This window comes from Mus musculus, chromosome 15 (assembly GCF_000001635.26).
Source record: "Mus musculus strain C57BL/6J chromosome 15, GRCm38.p6 C57BL/6J".
Lineage (NCBI taxonomy): Eukaryota > Metazoa > Chordata > Mammalia > Rodentia > Muridae > Mus > Mus musculus.
Genome location: NC_000081.6, coordinates 7,213,937 through 7,235,189, shown reverse-complemented (window position 1 = coordinate 7,235,189; position 21,253 = coordinate 7,213,937). Strand labels below are relative to the sequence as shown.

Below are 21,253 nucleotides of genomic sequence, written 5' to 3'. Positions count from 1 at the left end.
TAAAGTTGATGCCAGGTAAACTCAGGTGTTTGGTTTATTTCTGCTGCTTTCTTATGATAGCTTCGTGTTCTGCTTATGGGTTATATTGAGTGAGCTTAGTCATTAATTGTAATACACATGTTGCTACCTAAGATGCAAGGGAGAACAATAACAGGTTCCCCCAAGAACTGGGAGGATGGAAAAATTTCTTTGCTCTTTACATTTATTTGACCACAAGAATCCCAGCCCTATGCCTTCCCTTAGTCCTTTGTCTTGGAGAAGTTCTATCCATGCCATCTCCAAACAGAGCAGTAGGCACATATTGGGATGTTGATAATGCATTCAGCTCTGTGCAAAGTCTAAATACAGAGCATCTCTGCCCTCAGAATAGGCTAGAGTGGCACCAACTGCTCTAGAGTGCCATCGATTTATAACAGAGTGTTAGTCCTCACTCATGCACATGGCCACCAGTGGCTAGCTGCAGTTTCCTCTTATTACCTGGACTGAAGGAAGAAGAGAGACGAAAGGGTATAGAGACTCACTTCCAAGATCTGAAATCCTCTGCCCAGAAGGGTTCATTGCTTTTCTGCTCCATGATCTCATCAGAGCTCCACTGGTTGGAAGCAGTTTTTCCGAGTAGAGAATGGCACTACACACCCATCAACAGTGATGTAGTCTGCACACACATTCAGATGCTTCTGAGATTTGGATATTATGATCTATTTACACACAATAAAACTGAGTCTAAGGGAGGCTAAGAAACTTCCTGACATTCAAGGTCAGTTACCTCACAAAACAATGTGAAGGTCCGGCCAATGCATGACCAGGTTGCTGTGATGGCTCTCGAGACTGTTGTCGGCATCTGTCCTGAGGTTAGTCTGTCACTTGCTTTTCTTTATGCCTTGACAGGGAGGCTTCACCCAGATTAAGTGTAATACGGACATTTTTATTGGTGGAGTCCCAAATTACGATGATGTCAAGAAGAACTCGGGGATCCTCCATCCATTTAGTGGGAGCATTCAGAAGGTAAGCTTTTGCCTCCTCAGGCTTGATATCTCTCTGGCTGTACATAGTGATATAATCGGTGTTATCTTCTGTGCCTCAGGAAGAGGGTTTGAGAAAATGCCAAAATGCTTACGATTTTATTTTTTTAATACTCACAGTCTAGTTCTCCAAACACCTGTTCCTGGCTTTCTGTTAAATACAGAGTGATTCTATAAAGTGGAGGTGATTTTTTTCTCAGCAGAAATTCCCCAAATTTTCTAGGGCTCTTGGGAGAGATAACTGACACTAGAATGCCACAGACACCTGTGTAGCCAGGGAAGGAGCAAGTGGAGGTGCGTGGAGCAAGCTCCCTGTTCTTCGGCTTTCTCTGAGTCATTGTGTCCTTTGCTCCGCGTAAGAGCCAACTGTTATTCCCACCCACCCACCCACGAGCAGTTGCTCCTCATCAATCATAAAACCGAGCTCTGGGATTGCAGAAACGTGATCCAGAAGGGTGAAGATAAAAGAGCTGCTTGGCTAGTGGACGATGCTGACCGCACTCTCATGTCTCCTATTCATTCTCTTGGGGATGCTCAAGATCCCTTGGGTCTCGATGACCTTGGGCTCCTTGGCTACAGACATGTAGTGTGACTCAGAGCCCAGACATGCAGGGATGCCTGCATGGAAGAAAAGTGAACTTGGACCCTGGGTTAGCCTCATCTTGCTTCCCTTTAGTGATGAAGGGTGGTGTGGGGACCAAAGTAGGACCCGTGACAAAGAATGAGAGTAAAAGATGAAGGAGCTGTGACACCGAGAGATGAGAGATGGTACTATTGTAATTTGAAGACTGTCCTTGAGAAAGGCCCCTGGTGTGTGTCCTCATGTCTCACTGCTAGTTCAGGAAAAAAAAAAAAATCCAGCCAGCATTTGCTTGCTCTCAGACGTCATTTATTGCTAAGCCACAATGTCATTGTCATCCCAGGTCAGACTGTGATTCCCCACACGGGGCGTTGGTCACATTTTCACATAGATCATAGGTGTGAGGTGTGAAAAAGCTCTCCCACAGGTCCCTCCATCCTCAAACTTTGCCTCTGGCTCACGGGGCACACAGCCCTTCTCTCCTGCCCTCTAGAAAGGCTGTCCTTCCCTTCCTGACTGAGGCACTGGCTGTTCCAGGGCCAGCAGGCGACGAATGTAGGGCTTGTATTGGCGGGGCACATTCTCCTGGGCTTTGTATTTTTTATCAGCCGAGTGAGAAGAGGGAGATATGAGAAGGTTCTTCACTGGTGGCTTCTCCAGTTCAGGACCTGGGGAGGTTTTCTCCCAACCTCACAACCCTCTCCATGGAAGAGGAATATCTTTGGAAATGGAGGTAGATTCCCAGTAGAAAGCACCTCTGCCAACCTCTTTTAACCCCGCAGACAATGGGGGATCCCCCAGGATATTTCTTCTGTCAGTTGGAAAGCCAGCAGCAACTTAGTGTACAAGCAACGGGTCAATGTACATGGTCATTGTTCTTTCTAAGTCAAGGGCTAAAAATGTTGGAAAGAGGTAAGGCACCAAATAACATTTCCCAGAAATACATCGCTCTGCCTAGAGCCATTTGTCAGGGAAGACAGAGCAGGACTCTTCACCCCAGGAAGGAGAGGCATAGTAAAACAAAAAGGGAGGCCTGAACTTTGCTGTACTTCTGTAGAGGATGTGGAGAGAGAGGAAACTCAGTAATGTTGAAGAAGAAAGTCAAGAGGAGTAGGTGGGAGACTTGGTCAGGGCCAGGTGCTGGTTTAGGGAATATCACATAGTATACTAGGAAAGTGACTTATAGGAATATGGGTGAGGGGGTCATTTACTGACACAGAAGTCACCCCCAAACAGTTATATCATCAAAGCCCCTCTAGCATGGTCAAAAGCTCACAAAAGCCAGAAACCTGGATCACAAAGTTCAGATACCTACAGGTAGCTCAACAAGTTGGAGTTTCTTTGCCCAAGTGGCTGAGTTGGTCAGATCCTCTTCTATGTAGTTCGGCTGGACTCTTGTTTCTTCTGTGTTGTTGGCCAATTTCTGTCTCTTCCGGGCTGCTAGGCCTGGGCATCTCCCAAGCACCTCAGTAGGCCTGAGAGTCTTTTCTGTAGCTTGGCTGGTCTGAGAGTGTCTCTCAGCCGGCTTTACTGTTTATACACTCTTGGGAGGAAGAACTCTAGTCGTCAGTTTCAGGGACTTCTTGAAGCTATTTTGAGTTGTTTACTTCCAGTCTTAAGGAGTGTCCCAGCAGAGATAACTGATCAGAACAGAAGGCTGTCTTCTGTCGCTTCCAGATACCACACTCACCTCTTCTAAAGGATCAGTCTTCAGATATTCTTTCTATGTTAACCACCTTCACTCTCTGTAGCTCGGGTTTTGGAAACTGTCAAACTTGCTTTCCAAGTCTTGAATTTCTTTGTGTTTCTCTATCGGAAGATCATCCTCAACGACCGGACCATCCATGTGAAGCATGACTTTACATCGGGCGTGAATGTGGAGAACGCAGCCCACCCCTGTGTAGGGGCCCCCTGTGCCCATGGGGGCAGCTGTCGGCCCAGGAAGGAGGGTTATGAGTGCGACTGTCCCTTGGGCTTCGAAGGCCTGAACTGCCAGAAAGGTACATTTGGGGTCTTAGCTTTGCGTCTTAGAGGGCATGGAAGCCACAGACTGAATTATGGGGACTGCCTTTTGTTGCCCGCCCCCAGTACTGGGACTTGAACCCATAGCCCGACCCATATTCAGCAAACACTCTGTCACTGAATTACATACCCAACCCTTCCTGTAATTCCTTATTTTGAAAGAATATCTCACTAAGTTGCCCAGGCTAGTCTTGAACTCATAGCCCAGAAAGGCCTTAAATTTACAATCCTGTTTCCTCAACCTCCCCAGAAGCTGGGATTATAGACCTGTACCATGAGGGTTGGTGAGGCCAGTACTTTTAAGGGGAATATTGGTAATACAGGTACAGCTATACGTGTCATTTTATATGTGTATGTATCTGTATATCTATATATATATACATATATATAGTAGTTATTATATCATATAAGGTACTATAATGGCTTAAGGAGAGTTCAGTCTGAAAATACCTCTGTTAGAATAGGTAAATGGCCTCTTTATACCCTGCCCTGACCCTTCCCTAAGAAACCCCTTGTAGGCTCTCTTCCAAAAGGTTAACCTGGACACAACAAAGACTTAAGGATTGATGCATGTGAGCTACTCCAAAAACATCCTGCAAAAGAATACATTTGCTTATGTACTGATAAACATTTGGACACCTTAAAGAGAAATGTTCCCAAACACAGAAAAATAGGATCAAGACTTTAATTCTCCAAACTAAGGTATGCACACCATATTGAACCGCTCTGTCTCAAATGTTTTCAGTTATGAAATGGGGATGGCTATAGCAAGAGTATCTATCACCAGGGACTGCAGTATAAAGTAAACTAGGGAGTGCATAGAAGCATTTAGAAGAGGGCCTGCTGGTCACTGCATTGACACTAGCCACTATTATTACTGAAGAGAGAAATAAGCTTCCCTAGTGGGCTTCCACTGGGCCCTGTCCGAAAGGCTGAGAGGGCCACAAACTGCAGATTCTACTGGCCCCTTCCTGTACCCACCTAATAGAAGAAGAAGCCATGGTCCTGGCATCTAGAAGTGTCCTCTCTGTACCTGTCCATATATGCCCAGATAAGGCTATGTAGACCATCACGTTTCTACCATGAGAATGACGCACCTACCCCAAAGCAAACAGCCCTGAAAGAAAAGTCTCGGAATCTCTGACAGGACCCACGTTTGCCTTCTCGTGGTTTTACTCGTCACAGGTGTCTGATTTTACCAAAGGAAGAAATATCTAAATTTTATAGGTAGACATTTTGTACATGGGGTGGTAGAGGGATTATTTGTAGCAGTCATGGAAAATATAAAAGATGCCAAAATTGAGAGTTAAAGAGTTCATTAGTGTTTGTTATATTTAAATGGCTTCTGGGGTTTGTCTGAGAGAGCATGGCATACTTTTCATTTTCTAAGCAAAGAGTAACTGTTTATGGACCTCAGATGGTAACAGGCATGCTGTTATGAACCTATTAAAAGATGAGTCTTGGAGGAGTGTCTAGTTCAGGCTCAGGAGTAGCCTGTGCCTTCAGAAGCATGGGTTTGGAGTTAGGGGAGGTGGCTCAGTTGGTAAAGCACTTGCTGGGGAAGCATAAAGACCTGATTCCCACTCCTCAGCACTCCCTGAAAAGCCTGGTATGACATCATGTGCCTTAAAATCCTGGGGCTTGGAAGGTGGGGGGAGGGAAATCCTGGGGCTTGTAAGCCAGCTTGTCTTGTGGAATCAGTGAGCTCGGGGCTCAATAAGAGATCCTGTGCCAAAAGATAGATAGATAGGTATATAGATGATGGAGAGTGACTGAGGAAGACACCTGAATGTTATCAACCTCTGTCTTACACACAAATAGAGACATGTGTGCATATATCAGCATGAACTCTTAGATATGTATGTCCATGTGTGCACATAAGCACATACATACACTGAAGAATGAAACTTGAATTTGGGGCTCGTCCTTTAGTTTTGGCCTTAAATCTGATGGATTGAAATAGACTCGCCAAGCTTGCTTCTGGCGCTGACCGTCTAAATATAAGCTCTGGTCTTATGCAAACAGTTAGCTTTGGGGAATTAATGAAAGAAGGAAGGAGCATGTTATGATCTTGTTAGCCCTGTGTTCTGTTGCAGAACTTAGTCTGGATTAGATATAAAGTGTTCACATAGTGGCTCTGGGACTCTAGGCTCATGTCCAGTGCATAACAGATCTCACTAGAATGGCAAGACTTAGGCAAGAGCTAAGGGAGTGGGCCATGGCACAGAGCACATCTCTCTTTTCTGGAACATCAGGCTAGAAGCTGATAAACCATCGGTCACCCTACATGTTGCCCTAGTATTCCCTGCCAGCTCTGAAATGAAAATACTATTTAGGAAAAGGAAACTTTGCCAAGACCAGGAAGGCTCTGCAGGAAGGTGTATGAGAGGTTTCACCTACATCCCGTATCTCCTCTCCTGTGGCAATGACTTGGGAGGGCTAAAGGGGCTCTGTGACAGTTTCTTCAGGTTTCAGTGGGCACGTAACTGTGGATGGTAACCTACATGCTGCTAGGATGTTGGGCATCTTTTTCCATTGGAAGGGTTGGGGGGAAAGGCAAGGGAAATCGACAGTGACCATATTCCTTAGAGCGGGAAAACACTGAGACACTATAAGCTGGGCAGATTCAAAGGTAGAAAGAGCAAGAATGCTTCGGAAGCCCTCTGCGGTTGCCAGGGAATCCTGCCTCATTCAACAAAGGGGTTCTTCTACATTTAGCAGCTGGAGCTTCTCCTACTTCATCATAAAACTATGCTTCAAAGCAGCAATATGCTCTGAACATGCGACACAGAAGATTTAACTAGTTTTGGCTTTTTGTTTTGTTTTGCCAGGATTTTGTGTGTGTGTGTGTGTGTGTGTGTGTGTGTGTGTGTGTGTGTTCTTGCCTATGATATTTTTCCTTTGACCTAGTGTCTTAGTCAGGGTTTCTATTCCTGCACAAACATCATGACCAAGAAGCAAGTTTGGGAGGAAAGGGTTTATTTGGCTTACACTTCCATACTGCTGTTCATCACCAAAGGAAGTCAGGACTGGAACTCAAGCAGGTCAGGAAGCAGGAGCTGATGCAGAGGCCATGGAGGGATGTTCTTTACTGGCTTGCTTCCCCTGGCTTGCTCAGCCTGCTCTCTTATAAAACCAAGACTACCAGCCCAGAGATGGTCCCACCCACAAGGGGCCTTTCCCCCTTGATCACTAATTGAGAAAATGCCTTACAGCTGGATCTCATGGAGGCATTTCCTCAACTGAAGCTCCTTTCTCTGTGATAACTCCAGCTGTGTCAAGTTGACACAAAACTAGCCAGTACAACCTAGTCTTCCTGTGTAGCTGTGGCTGTTCTGGTATTCACTCTGTAGTCCACGGTGACCTTGAATTAGTGACACTCCTCTTGCCTCAGCTTCCCAAGTGAGGCAAGCATTACATGTAGGTCCTCTGTGTTGTTGTTGTTTTTGTTGTTGTTGTTGTTGTTTTAAGCAAAGGGGCAGACTACTGAGTCAAGACCCAGAACCAAACCTCACTGAAGCCACTCCAAGAACACTTCCATCAGGAGGAAGGTGATTTTTCTCCATCATTACTCTGATGCCTCAGGGCTTTAGTGAGGACATCTGACACTTCTCCTTACCATTTGATAGAACGCACACATACATGCATGCACATTCGTGCACGTGCCCATTCATGCAAACACACATACACACACGCACACCCTACAATTTCTCCATAGCATTTGCAGCTGCACAGAATCAAGTCTTGAAACATCAACCTCAGACTCCACGAAGCTAGGGGGAGCTAGGAGCCCTCAGCTCCACCCATCACTTCCATTGCTTCAGGAGTCCACAAAACCATAAGTCTAGGCTTCCCTGGTCTTCTTGCCTCTGATGTGAATACTCCCGGTTTTAGAAATCTTTCCTCACCAAACGGCAGTGCCTCTTGCAATATACTACTACAGCCCCACCTCATCTCAAGAAGGATGTCAGAGGCTAACCTCCACACCATTTCCATCATGGGACCTCTCCTTCCTCCCTTCTCCCTCTCATCACACTTTCTCACCCACCTAGGCTCTCAGCCCCGCCATCAGCCTGTGTCTAAATAAGTTGCCAAGAGCATAGAGCTGAGCCTTTCAATGAGTCTGGAAAGGGTTTCAAGGTCTCTTAATGACTGATTTGTGCATGGCATTCTCCCTTCACAGCCTCCTCCACACTTACAAACACATGTGTGTGCACGAGACCGGAGCTGGGGTCTGCGGTCAAATAAATGTGGATAAATATGAATTAAACAATTAAAGCTGTTATTGCAATATACAGTTCTCACCTCAAAGGAATGAGAAATTATATATTTACATATAGTCATTATTGCTATATGTAATATTATGTATAGTTTAATAGTTTATTCTGGAGCTAAGAGTGACATTACCCAGAAGCACAGGTTCAGGTTGCCCAAAATACCCTGTTCCAGTGTACTAATAGTTTCTTGAGTTACTTATAGTTATAGGGGAAAAAGATAAATCAAAGCATTATTAAAATGTATTGGTGGGAGTATCAGCTAGGTGGGTTACAGGAAAGCAGGAATATTCATGTTATAGTTTTCAGACGCTCTCCGATGATATTTTTGGCTTCTTGCTTGGTGGAACCTAATGTTCTGTTAATGCCTCACAAGGTTTCATGTGCGAGTCACTAAAACTTTAGGTCAGGTACAGAGGGGGACAACGGGTGACAATTAATAAAGATAGGCCAAGCCAAGATTCTGGCTTTACAACATTTCAGCTCTCCACATTCAGAAGTTCTGACATGTCGGTCAGCCTTGTACAATCTTTTACATGGGCAAAGTTTTTTTTTGTTGTTGTTTTGTTTTGGTTTTTTTGGGGGGTACATTTGGTTTTTTTGTTGTTATCGTTTTATGGAGAACTTCAGTTCATACAGCTCACTCTTCCACAAGAATTCTAAAAGCCTTTGCTGTATTTGGAGTGCTTCGTGGGTGAGCACAAGGTACAGCTGTTTTTCCTGGGGTTCACCCATCCTCATAAGCAAACAAGTCACCCAAGAAAACAGCTTGTTAGCTGTGATGGCCGCCCTTCTGAAGAACAGCTGGGACACAGGTGTTGCAGAGTCAGGCTGGCCACTAGATGGAGACATTTCTCCATGGCAGGTGGACTGTTTGCCGCAACCCGAAGCCTGAGCCTAGGGCATAACATTCCTGAGCAAGGCTGGGTCTTCAAAGGTCCTTCTTCCCCGAGCAGTCCTGATCTAACACTCATTCAGCACTTGGGATGCTTTGTGCTGAACTTAGCAGATTTGTATATTGCTGTAGCTGATTTGGGTGATTACAAAATACTTTTTGTTTCATTGTATAGGAAAATAGCTTCAGTAGATATAAACCCAGTTTAAAAAGACTATTCATAAAAACGTTACTAAAATATGTAAGTCATGCATACTGCTGGGGATTTGTTTTCTTAGAATGGTACATCATTAAACACTGGAAAAATGGGTATGTTTGTGTTACATTGGTCTTTAGTTGCAGGGCTAGTTGGATGGACAAAGATTGTGTGTGTGTGTGTGTGTGTGTGTGTGTGTGTGTGTGTGTGTAAAACCTGCGAAGTCAGGTTATATAGACCTTATCCAAAATGACTTGACTTTTTTAAAGTTTGGGATATTTACATATACATAAAGAGATACCCTGAGGATGGGACCCAAATCTAAGTATGAGGTTTATTTGTGTTTCCAATATATACTATTTCTACAGAACCTGGAAGCAATTTTCTGCAGCATTTTTAGTGTGCCCACCTTTTGACTGATCCCTCACCATGATCTCAAGTGTGGAATTTTCCAGATGTCAGCACTTAAAAAGATTCAGTTTAGATTTAGGTATTGGATGTGCTCAGCCATTACACTAAAGAATTATGAACCAAGTAAACTGCCCTTGAAAGGTACATCTGCCCTGAGAGCTAACCATCCGATGAACCTGGTCGTTCCCTGGCCCTGAGGTGTACCCAGAAGCAGTGCTGCATACCAGCCTCGTGGGCGTTGAGACTGTGAGTCCCTAGAACCCTCATGGTCTTCTCTGAGTGTGTTGAGAGACCCGACCTTCCAACTCTTTATCAAAAACATCAAATCTCTCTCTCACATGACAGGTTCTCTTGGGTCGGGGTGTATGGGACTTGCACTCTTCATTGGCAGTTTTTGCACCACCCAACATCACATGCTGTCGTGTACAGATGCGAGTGAATGGCGAGGCATTTTCATTAATACATGAGTCAGGCCATGGCAGCGAAAGAATGAACACAGGAAAGGCTTGGTCTGAAGGTTAGGTTAAAGTGTAAACATGTTTACAATAAAACCTAAACCATGCAGGTTGGGAAATGAGCTCAGTAGTCTCTTCTGGAACTGGTGTTTTTTTTAATGGAACAGCTCTTTTGCCTGTGTGCCTTCATGCATTGACTAACTTGAGGGCATTGTCGTGGTACTTAATGGTGTGGTTTCTGAAGACTGCCTTACCCTTAGTTAATTACAAAAAAGCTTGGTTTTTCAAAATCCAAGAGAGAAGGTGTGGCTGGTTGGTATATTGTTGCTTGATTGCATGCAGCCTGAAGAACACTCAATAGCCAGCAGGTAGCAAGCCATTTTTCAAGATGTAGTAGAAAGGAGAGCTGGAAGTAGTGTCTCGGGAGTAAGGATAAGTCTCTAGTTCTCTGCCACCCTCAAGTGCAATAAACTTAAGGGTGAACAACATCAATTATTCCCTGAAGAAATGGCCAGGGCTTCTTGCCACAGCCTGTCCTCCATTCTGTGGTGGATCTTCACAAGGCTTCATGAAGCAGGAAAACCTGGCTCCCAACGATCTCCTCTCTAAAGTACCATGTCTGTGAGTGCTGACTCTCCTTTTCTCTTTCATGCTGGCACCTGGCAGAGTGTGGGAACCACTGCCTCAATAGTAAGTACAGTAAGGCCTGGAAGATTGAACCGCTCGAGCTCCTGCCAGAGCCTCCAGCTTTGGCCAGGCCCTGAGCCCAGTGCAGCCAACTGCAGGCAGAAGGGAAATGGGGTAAGCGGGAGTGGGAATCAGACACACCAACCAAGGTACCACGGATCTGCCTCCCAGCATGGGTACCCAAGCTGGCAAGTACTGAGGTAGGGTGTTAGCAGGCAGGCAGCTAGACTAGAATCCACTCGTGTAGACAGATGCCTCCTGGGGAGGGGGGGGGGACGTCTGTTTGCAGAGCAGACTTGTGACAAACGCAGCGTGATCATTTCAAGAAGTCCAAAAGAGAATGATGTCTGTTGGCGACAGTCCCACAGACAGGGCCAACAACAGCAGCGATGGGTCCTGGCTGTACCTCTCACTCTGGAGTGAGAGGGCCCACTGGGGCCTTCTTGGTTATGTTTAGCCGAGGTCAGTCTCCTATGCCAGTCAGCTTGGGCATCTTCCACTTGCTTCCTTATCAGCCCACAGTTCCTGAAATAAGGGGCTGGCCCCTCAACCAAGAGCTCCCGCCCCCTCCTCTTTTTCCTCTCCACCCCTTCCTCTTCCTCCACCCCCCCACTCCCACCCCAACAGTGTTGCTCTGAGTCCTGGGAGCGCATCCCTCTGGTCCTTGCTTCTCCTTTGCTTTCCCAGTCCACAGTGTCTCTGCTTTCCTGGCCCATGGCTGTCTACCCACTAACCTTTCTCTCTCATTCTCTTTGTATGTTTAAAAGTCAAATTGAAACTCTCCCACTGCTCACAATCAAGTGATAGGTTTCCCTCCCTGGGTGTGGAGTCCTTAGACAACTTCTTCTTTGTATCAACAACGTGTGTTCTTGGAGTTATAATTGTCTCATAAGCCAGTTATTCCCTCATTTTACATACTATTTCTTCAGTGTGAGATCTACTCTGCCTTGGCTTCTTTAAGCTGTTATTTCTGTATTTTTCCAAAGAGGAAAGCAGGGGGGTTGTGTGATTATTTCTCTAGCAGAAATCCCCCTCCACACACCCTAACGTGTGACACTACACACGCCTGCTCTTTTGATGTCTATGAAAGGCTGATTTCTCAGGAGGACCAAGGGATGGGAAATGGGGAGGAAGGAAATTCGTTTCTAAAATACTGGAGAGTAGGAGGTGGGCAGAAACCAAAATGAGGTCTGGTTCATGGCCTGTCTGCGTTCTAGCTGGGGGGATCTCGATTACCTTGTTCTGAAATGGGAATAGCCAGGCCTACCCTGCCTGTGCTTCCGCGTGAGCCTGGAGTGAGGGCTTCATCAAATCTCACCCAGGAGGATTTCATGTTGCCCGAAGCTTGTCCGTTGCACTTCTCAGTCACTCATATCAGAGCCGGGGTCTTCAGGAGATGATCCCCCAAATAAAGAGCCCCGCTGGGCCCTGTTTGGGGATGACTTTCTCTGCCTCCTTTGGCAAAACTCTGGGGTTATCCCCAGCTGCTCTCCACATGGCTCCAGCTCCTCTCCAGCTTCCAAGAAGCGCTGGGGACAGTTCAAGTTTCAGCACATTGCAAAGCCTTCTCTGCAGAACGCCAAGGCTGGTGACAGTGGCCGCCAGGCTCTGGAGAAAGGGGAGAGGGGCGAAACCCCTGCCAGGCCACTGGGCCAGGCTGCCGTGAGCCGGGCCAATCACATGCACAGCCAAGAGGAAGGGGCTGACAAGCTGTCAAATAGCACATTCCACAGCTAGCTTTCCTGACGTCTGTGAGAGCTGAAGTCGAAGGGGGGTAGGGGTGCGCGTGTCTCATAACCTCCATTTTCTGTTCTGTCTCAGCTATTATAGAAGCCATCGAGATCCCACAGTTCATCGGCCGCAGCTACCTGACGTATGACAACCCAAATATCCTCAAGAGGTAATGAGCCCCGCGCAGCAGCTTGCTTATTCCCTAGATGTCAGTTTTTTAGTATCACTCCATGAGTTTATCCTCATCGTCTGTGCCAGATGATAATTCTCCCCATGGGCTGGGGTTTTGGGGCGGGGGTGAACATGAAACAAACATAGAAACAAGAACAAAACAAATAAGCAAAAACTTGAAGGCATCAGTTTTCCAAACAACCCCATCGTAAGCTCTCCAATCCTTTTCTGGTCAAAGGGCCTGGAAGAATGTCACTTGCCCCTGGGGTTTCCAGGGTTCTCGTTTGAGAGGCAGAAGGAATTGGATGCCCCTGGAGCTGGAGTATGATCACATCAGACACCCCCACCTCTGACCTGAGAGGGGGTTCTTAGCTCTCTGCTATTCTGTGCCATGGCCTGCAGATCTGCCTGGAGCCAGTTATGGAAAGGGTTCATTCAGCTGCCCCCAACCAAGCAGCTCAGAGCCACTTCCTGCCAGGTCAGTGCCTATGTCTTCAAATGTCCACTGCCCTCCAAGGCTCTGCCCAGTACAGTGAAGATTGCTCACTTCTCTTGGTGTGGACAGAAGAGTATAATATAAGGACAGAAGGCATGATACAAATGCTCCAGTTACAGCTTTTGTTCCCTGGGGGCAGGGACGGGCTAGAATTTCAAGCAGCCTGTATATGTGGCAAGGATGGAGGTTGGCTCTTAAAGCATCCTTCCATTCAGCCAGGCTTGCTGTTGGCAACTTCAGTTTGTCCCCCAGTCCTTTGACAGTGGAGATGTTCATCGGCCTTTAATCACCAGAAAAAATTGTTCTGGAATTTTTCTTACAAATATAAGAGAAATATAAATATATATCTTTAAGGCCACCTTGCTTTAGGATAGAACTTAGGATATCGAGGAGCAAGACTAATTGAGAAATCGTTTACTGGGCTGTTTACGGTGACTGTAGGCATAGCAGGCTACTGTAGTGGTTTGATTAAGGATGGCCACCATAGGCTCAGATATTTGAATGGTTGGTTTCCAGCTTAGGGACTGTTTTGGATTAAAGGCATGGGCTTGTGGGAGGAGATAGACCCGGCTTCACTTCTCTAATGACAGGTTCTGTTTGTTGCCTTGGAATGAGGATTTAGATGAGAAGCATCCCCAGACAAGGTGCACCCTTGTCTGCCTCTGCCTCTTTCCTACCAACAGTAGAAAGTCATTCAGCACCACACACACACACACACACACACACACACACACACACAAAGCTGAGCATTATGGAAGGAGCCCGAGTCTTTGGTCACCAGTGCTTAGCCAGAGGCTGCCAACTGCCAAAGGAGCTGGAGATAGAGAAGCCTCAAGTCAGAGCAGCTCTGCTGGAGCACACGCATGGATGTGTGTGGTCAGGCACATGGACACCTGTGTGAAGCCATCCAAAAGGACATGTTCATGATCTACTTCAGTTTAAAGCCTTTAGAGGGTCACATAACATAAAACTCAGCTTAAAATGTCCTAAACAGGAAGAAGATTTCATAAAATGTGTACAACCTTCATACAACTGGGCTGATTAATCCAGAGGCCCTGCAGCATCCTCAAAGATTCAATATCTCATCCATGCTTGCCATGGTACCTTCAGCATAGTCCCTAGCTTCCCATAGGACACTCATGAGGTGATTGTCAAATTGGTCAGTGTCCTATAGAAGCAGAAAGGGCTCTCGCTATAGAGAGAGGAAGCTTTGGTAGAGCCCTCCTGGTAAATCAGACAAGAACTTTTGTGTCTATTCTTAAACCAAGCATAGATAAGAGAAGCCAAATTGGCTTGACTGACTGATGCCAGCCCATGTTGCCAAGGGAGCGAAGAAGCGTAACTCAGAGTCAAGGACCAGCAGGTTCCTAAAGAACCGCCCAGGGTTGACTTGTCTGTAGCTAGCCTGGTGGCCCTCTGCATGGGGAAGACAAGCTTGATGCCTTCCTCTCTAAGTCAGGCTATAGTGAGCCTAGACAGAAGTCCCCTCCCCTCTTCCTGGCATTCACTACTGAATGCACTGTACAGCTCTAAAATTAAGCATGCAGGAGACAGAGCTATGGTACCACCAATGGGAGAATGGAAAGGAAACACTTTCTTTCTGCTCTTCTTACCAGAATGGGTAAAAAAAAAAAAAAACTATCTGTGCCCCTTGCTCTCATATGTTCCTACTGTTTATGTCCCACCTGCAGACTAGAACCCACGGTAGTGGTACCGGCCAGCTTGTGAAAAATCTGAAAATCTAAACTCCAGGAGCCTTGGTTTTAGGTTCTAGCAGTGCCTCGTTAATGGGAATATTAACTTCTATTTCCTCCTTGCCTCACCTTTTGCTGGAGACCCTCGGGCCACATCAGATAAATGCTGATAATTTTCGCCAGATGAATTTGTAAACTAGCCTTAGGAGCTGATGGGCACACAGAAGCCTGGGGGGCCCTCTTCCCAGAAATGCAGACAACCCGGAAGCCATCTTGCTGGGTGTCCACTTTCCTCGGAGCTCTATCATAGCTCCCTTCTAAGACCAACAGCCACTAAATTCACCCCCTTTGAGGCCCCGGGCCTTACCTATCCCCCCTCACCCCCACTCCACTCCAGTAATGCCACCAAGGACAGTCACTGCTGCCTTTGCTGGCCTCCTACTGCCATGATTGCAGCCCAGAGAAACTTCTGATTTGAGCCTTGTGGCAATTGGGAAGCCGACTTTCTGCTCCCCAAGAGCCATCAAGTAACAGGGAGAAAAAGAGAAAGTCTAGTGTATAAAAGCCACCTGCCCGTGACTGTGACATTGTCCAAAGTCTTGCGTCCAGAATGTCTGTGGATTGTGAGACTAGCAGGGTGGTGCTCCTTGTACTTGCCAGGTGCGTGTCCGTGCAGAGGCCAGATTATCTGCACACCTGGTTGCTTAGAGAAAGGCAAGCAGGGATGACTCAAGACAGATGTCCGTGCTTGATCTCATGGACTCGATCAATTGTGCATTTCCTTCAGGGTGTCTGGATCGAGGTCAAATGCGTTCATGAGGTTTAAGACAACCGCCAAGGATGGCCTGTTGCTGTGGAGGGGGGACAGCCCCATGAGACCTAACAGTGACTTCATTTCCCTGGGTCTTCGGGATGGAGCCCTGATATTCAGGTAACTTCATCTTGAAGGTTTGTTTTTTTTTGTTTGTTTGTTTGTTTTGTTTTGTTTTGTTTTTCTCTAACAGTGCAGCAATACAGGGATGCAGGAGTCAGCCCAAACACACTCCCCTGGAATTGACAAGAGCTGAAGACTCCAGCCTCATTCCAGTCCCCTGATCTTTTTTTCCAATGTTGACATCTATGCTCATGAGGCAAATTTACACCACTCTCCATTTTTGCCAATTTGTTCCAAGTTTTATTAGACTACTGTCATGCTCATTTGTCTGTGTATTGTCTCTCACTGTATTTGGGGCAACCGTGGCACTCTCTGGTAGCTTCCAAGGAGACGGTTTGGCACAGTCTCAATGGTTATTACCTGGCCTGTAGAGCAATTCTGTGCCCCTTGTCTACTATGTCCCTACTGTATGCTTTCCTTCTGTGAACTAGAAGACGTGGGAGTGATACTGGCCAACTTGGGAAGATCTGAAAATCTACACTCCAGGAGCCTCTGCTCTAAGTTCCATCTGCTTCACCTTAGCTATGAAGCCTGAGGGCACACATGCTTTGTGGTGTTCTGCTGCAAGGAGAAGGCAGACTCTTGTCTCCACAGAGCAACGCCACACCTGGATCTTTGTAAATTCTTGAGTGGTATTAATAAGGCCATCCCAGAAATGCTTATTTTCTTTCTCTTGCCCTTCTTTCCTTCCTTCCTTCCTTCCTTTCTTCCTTCCTTCCTTCCTTCCTTCCTTCCTTCCTTCCTTCCTTTCTTCCTTCCACTCTCCCTCCCTCCTTCCCTCTTTCTTTCTTTCTTTCTTTCTTTCTTTCTTTCTTTCTTTCTTCCTTCCTTCCTTCCTTCCTTCCTTCCTTTCTTTCTTTCTTTCTTTCTTTCTTTCTTTCTTTCTTTCTTTCTCTCTCTCTTCTTCTCTTTCTCTTTTTCTCGATTTCTCTCTTTCTTCCTCTCTCCCTTTCTCCCTTTCTCTCTTTCTTTCTTCCGTGCATTAGTGTTTGCCTGCATCTTGGTCCTATGTCTATGAGAAGGTACCAGGTCCTCTAGAACTAGAGTTACAAACAGTTGTGAGCTGTGTGTGGATGCTGGGAATTGAACCTGGGTCCTGTGGAAGAGCAGCCAGTGCTCTTAAATGCTGAGTCATCTTCCCCAGGACCTTACTTTCTTTTTGAAAGACTAATTTCCTTATATTATTTTAATTTGTGTATGTTCCTGTCTGTGTGAATGAATACTATTTTTGTTTTCTTTCTGAAACAAGGTCTCACTGTGTGGTCTTGGCTGACGCTGGAACCTTTCTGTATAATCCAGGTTGTTAAATTCACTGAGCTCTGCCTGTCTCTGCCTCCCTAGCACTGGGGTGAAAAGCATGTCCACCCTGCAGTTTTTACATCTTTTAAATGAGTTCATGTAGCTCTCCATGTTGTGAACTGGATGGCTATGCAACAGTTAAAGAATTACCTGGTCAGGCAGTGGTGATGCACACCTTTAATCCCAGTACTTGCGAGGCAGAGTCAGGTGGATCTCTGTGAGTTCAAGGCCAGCCTGGTCTACTGAGCTAGTTCCAGGGCAGTCAAGGCTGCACAAAAGAAGTGCTGTCTTGAAAAAAAAAATCAAGAAACAAAACAAGCAACGGTGGACACTTTCTCCCCTTCCCCCCGACTCTTCTCCTTACCAAACAGAGCAAGAGCTCAATTTCTTAAAAGGTAGGGGCTGTCTTGTTAAGTATGAAAAGCCAGGGCATCAAGACTATAAAAGGTGCTTGCCACCAAGCAAGAGTGCCCTTGCAGAACTTGTTAAAAAAACGTCAATTCCCAGGCTGCAGCCTCACCTGGCTGCATTTCCCCACAAGATTCAGTTGTCTGCTGAGAGCCTCAGTGTGGCTCTGGGTCGTTAGCCCCACGTGGAGGTATTATTATTAGGGATTTGTTAAGCTTTGACTCCTAAGGGAGCACCAAAATGAGGATCCCTGAGTGGTCAGCAAATAATAATAATAATAATAATAATAATAATAATAATAATAATAATGAAATCATCAGAATTAATTAATTCTGGGGCTGCTATCGGTCATGTGCTGAGGGTAGTGGGGTTTCAGCCAGCTAGGCAAGGCTAGCATGAAGCTATCAAATTTGAAGAGAAGACGTTTTGAGGGGAAATGTGACTCCCCTAACATCCCACCCGCTCTGTGATTCAGCCTTGTGATGGGGGACATTGTCGTGGTGGTACGTGGCTTATGAGCAGACACTGACAGGTGAGGAGCAGCGATTCTCCAAACTAAGCCTTCTCCCCTGACCTGTGATGTGACCCCAGCACTGCTCCCTACTCTTTGTGGCCCCAAGGTTAGATGAGGAGGTGCTCTTCCCACCCCTGTCAGCTCGCTGCTTCAAAGTCATTTCTTTGTGGTTTTCCTGTGGTTAACCTCACTCAGGCCTCAAGTACTTGAGTGTGCCCAGAAAAGGGAACTGAAACAGGAGCTGAGAAGAGGGCGGGGCATCCCAACTCCCCCTCAACTGCCAGCTGAAGTCAGTGCATGGGGACCTGAACACACAGGCCACCAGGCTCCTACCAGCTCCTCTCTCACCCCAGGCCCTGGAGGAGCCCCTGCCAGCCTCCTACCACCCGTCTAACCCCCTAGTCTATCCTCGACTCACACCCTAGGTTACTGTTTCTTTCTCGAGTAGCTGAAGTTGCCTCTGTGCTTCCTTGTGTTCTGTATAAGATACACTTCTGGGGCCCAGGTAGGGGTAGAGCTGGCACCCATATCTAGATCCACCTATTGCTGCTCACTGGGCACTTCCGTCTGGGTAGTTACACATCCATCCACTCCACAGGGATGCACCGGAAAGGCTACAATGGGCTGGGAGCAAGCAGGTCTATGATGTAAGCAGGTAATCTAAAAAGCCAAGCACACAGTGAGTCACCGTCACTAGGGAGTTTGTCCCCTACGTAGATTCCTGGGCTTGCCCACCCCAGGCTCTGATGGAGTTAGTGTGGGATTTTATTGGCAGCAAGCACCCAAGTGTTCTAGAAAGCCCACCCTGAGAAACTGGATCTGAAGTGGCTTCAGGGTTCCACATACTTGATTCCCATGGCTGTGTGAGCTCACATAAACTGCCAACTTCTCTCAGCCCCTGGCTCCTTGTCTGTGAGAGAAAAGGCTGGTTCGGAGGCTTTGGTGGGAAGGTATGGCTACACACGCCCGTCATCCCAGCTCTTCTGAGGTGGAAGCAAGGTTAGGAGTTCAAGGCCACTTTCAGATTCACACACTTGATCTTAACCAAAAAGCCGAGAAGCGATCCATTTTCAGATTCATAATGAGATCTATAGGCAATGTGTACTACTACAAGAGGCCTCGTCTCAAAATAAAACAACAAAAAAATAAAAGGATAAATAAATCAGAGCAAAATATTCTGGCCTTGAGGAACTTGCATCAGAGAGGTTTAGAGTGTACACTATTCTCCAGGGTGCACACACTCACTCTTAAGATCGCAATGTTTCTAGTACAAACAGGAGGGAGACTCTGAGATAATGCGGTATACTCAAGTTTCTAGACTTTCTAGCCATGGTGGTTTGAATAGGTTTGGCCCTCATAGCCTCATGTGTTTGAGTGCTTGGCACACAGGGAGTGGCACTATTAGGAGGTGTGGCCTTGTTGGAGTGAGTGTGTCCTTGCTGGAGTGGGTATGGCGTAGTTAGAGGAAGTACATACCTGTGGAGGGAGAGCTTTGAGGATGTGTGTGTGTGTGATTGTGTGTGTCTGTGTCTGTGTCTGTGTCTGTGTCTGTGTGTATACCTGTGTGTGTGTCCCGCCTTGGTGGCTAGTCTGTCAGCCATTGGTACACACCACACTAGGTGACTTAGGACTCAGTAGTGAGAGTCAGGGAACATTGATAGAGCAGCAAGTCAAACATGGAGGACCTTATTGGCTTGGTAGCTAGGCATCCTTCCTGTGCAGTGATTGGCTTGGTAGCTAGGCATCCTTCCTGTGCAGTGATTGGCTTGGTAGCTAGGCATCCTTCCTGTGCTGTGATTGGCTTGGTAGCTAGGCATCCTTCCTGTGCAGTGATTGGCTTGGTAGCTAGGCATCCTTCCTGTGCAGTGCACATCTGCTCAGTGGGCAGTCTGGGGAAGCTTACAATATGTAGAGTCAGATATGTTGATGAATAACTATGATCTCAATACTTGGGAAGTAGAAATGGGACAGTGGGGGGTTTGCAGGCCAGTCTCCGCTACACTGTAAGTTTGAGACCATGTATATGGTGCATATAAAATAATCTAGGGACAGTATGAAGAGATGGCTCTCTGCAGGTCCTGAAATTATGGAGTCTGGACTGGAAAGTTAAGTCATGAAGAAACTAACCGATTTGCCCCACCTAAATGATGGTGGGATTTTTGTCTGCCAACCTCTATTTGAACTCCCTTGTGCATGTCCTGTTCCTTCAAGTAAGAGAGCCAACGGCTGCAGAAAACAATGAAGCCCACCCTTGTTTCACCTGGTTCTAATACAATGAAAATGTTTCAGTCACAGGAACACAGACTGCCACACTCAGGTGTGGCTCCCTACAGTTACACATAGGTCACCTGACTGCAGGACCTGGGCATTCCTGACATGTTAGTTACATGTTTATCACCTTGGGTTCATGTCGCCACAGGGCTGCGCTCCCAGAGGAGACCTCAGGAAGTTAACTTGTCAACCTCCTGAGTAAGATTCACCAAATCCCACAATTTTGGCATGGTAGCATTATTTATGTATGCCCTACTGTGTCCTGTGTTCGTCAACTGTCTCTATAGTCTTGCAGGGAAAGCGTCTTGCCCGTATTTGAGAGAATTAGGCAAATCATCTTAGGTCATGGAGCTGGTAAAGTTGACAAGACTGAGGATCTGGGCAGGTCTGTAGAATGTGAATATCCATGCTCTGCCAACCATGTTATTTGGCTCAGCCAAGCCACATGCAGTGAGTTAACTAACCCCTCAGCTCTGCTTCTGCTTCATGGTCATTCCCCACACCTATTTACACTCTGTGTGTGTGTGTGTGTGTGTGTGTGTGTGTGTGTGTGTGTGTGCGTGCGTGTGTGTGCGTGTGTGTGTGTGTGCGCGCGCGCGCGTGTGTGTGTGTGTGTGTGTGTGTGTGTGTGTGTGCGTGTGTGTGTGTGTGTGTGTGTGTGCGCGTGTGTGTGTGTGTGTGTGTGTGTGTGTGTGTGTGTGTGCGCGCGCGCGCGCACGTGCCATAGTGCACAGGTGGAGATTAGAGGAATAACTTATGGGAGCCAGTTCTGTCCTTCCACCATGAGGGTCTTGGGGCTTGAACCCTGGCTGCCATGATTCCTGGAAAGCATCCTTAGCCTCTAAACAATCACTCAGCCCAGGTTCATTCTTTTCTGTAAAAAGCATTTGGCTCGCACATAAAGAATTCTCCAAATCCCTATCTTCAGGCTATTTTTTCATAGGAGACACTTGCTGTAGGAATATGTGCTATAAAACGGTATAGATTTTAGGGTCTGGTGGCAGCCTTGTCCCTTGGTTTGCCAAGATCTCACAGCTTCTATCCTCGGTTCAGTGCTGTGGCTGTGTTGTTTCTGTGGGTCTCTGTTAGGAAATGAACGAGCTGTAGAACTTTCTCTGGGAAAACTAAATGCTTTCTATTCTCAACAGCCTTCCTCTCCCCCCCCTGCCCCCCACAGTGTGTACACACCTCTC

General features: G+C 46.6%; 1 protein-coding gene across 6 annotated transcripts in view; it reads left to right on the top strand.

Moving 5' to 3' along the window:
- Egflam (EGF-like, fibronectin type III and laminin G domains) overlaps positions 1-21,253 on the top strand; it is a 192,625-nt gene that overhangs the window by 163,555 nt on the left and 7,817 nt on the right. For 3 of the 6 annotated variants that reach the window (NM_178748.6, XM_017316628.2, XM_006519991.2), the window contains 4 exons: positions 889-1,005; positions 3,422-3,602; positions 12,364-12,442; positions 15,422-15,565. In NM_178748.6, coding sequence (NP_848863.1) covers positions 889-1,005; positions 3,422-3,602; positions 12,364-12,442; positions 15,422-15,565 — 521 coding nt within the window. The other 3 variants (NM_001289498.1, NM_001289496.1, XM_017316629.2) reach the window with 2 other exon arrangements.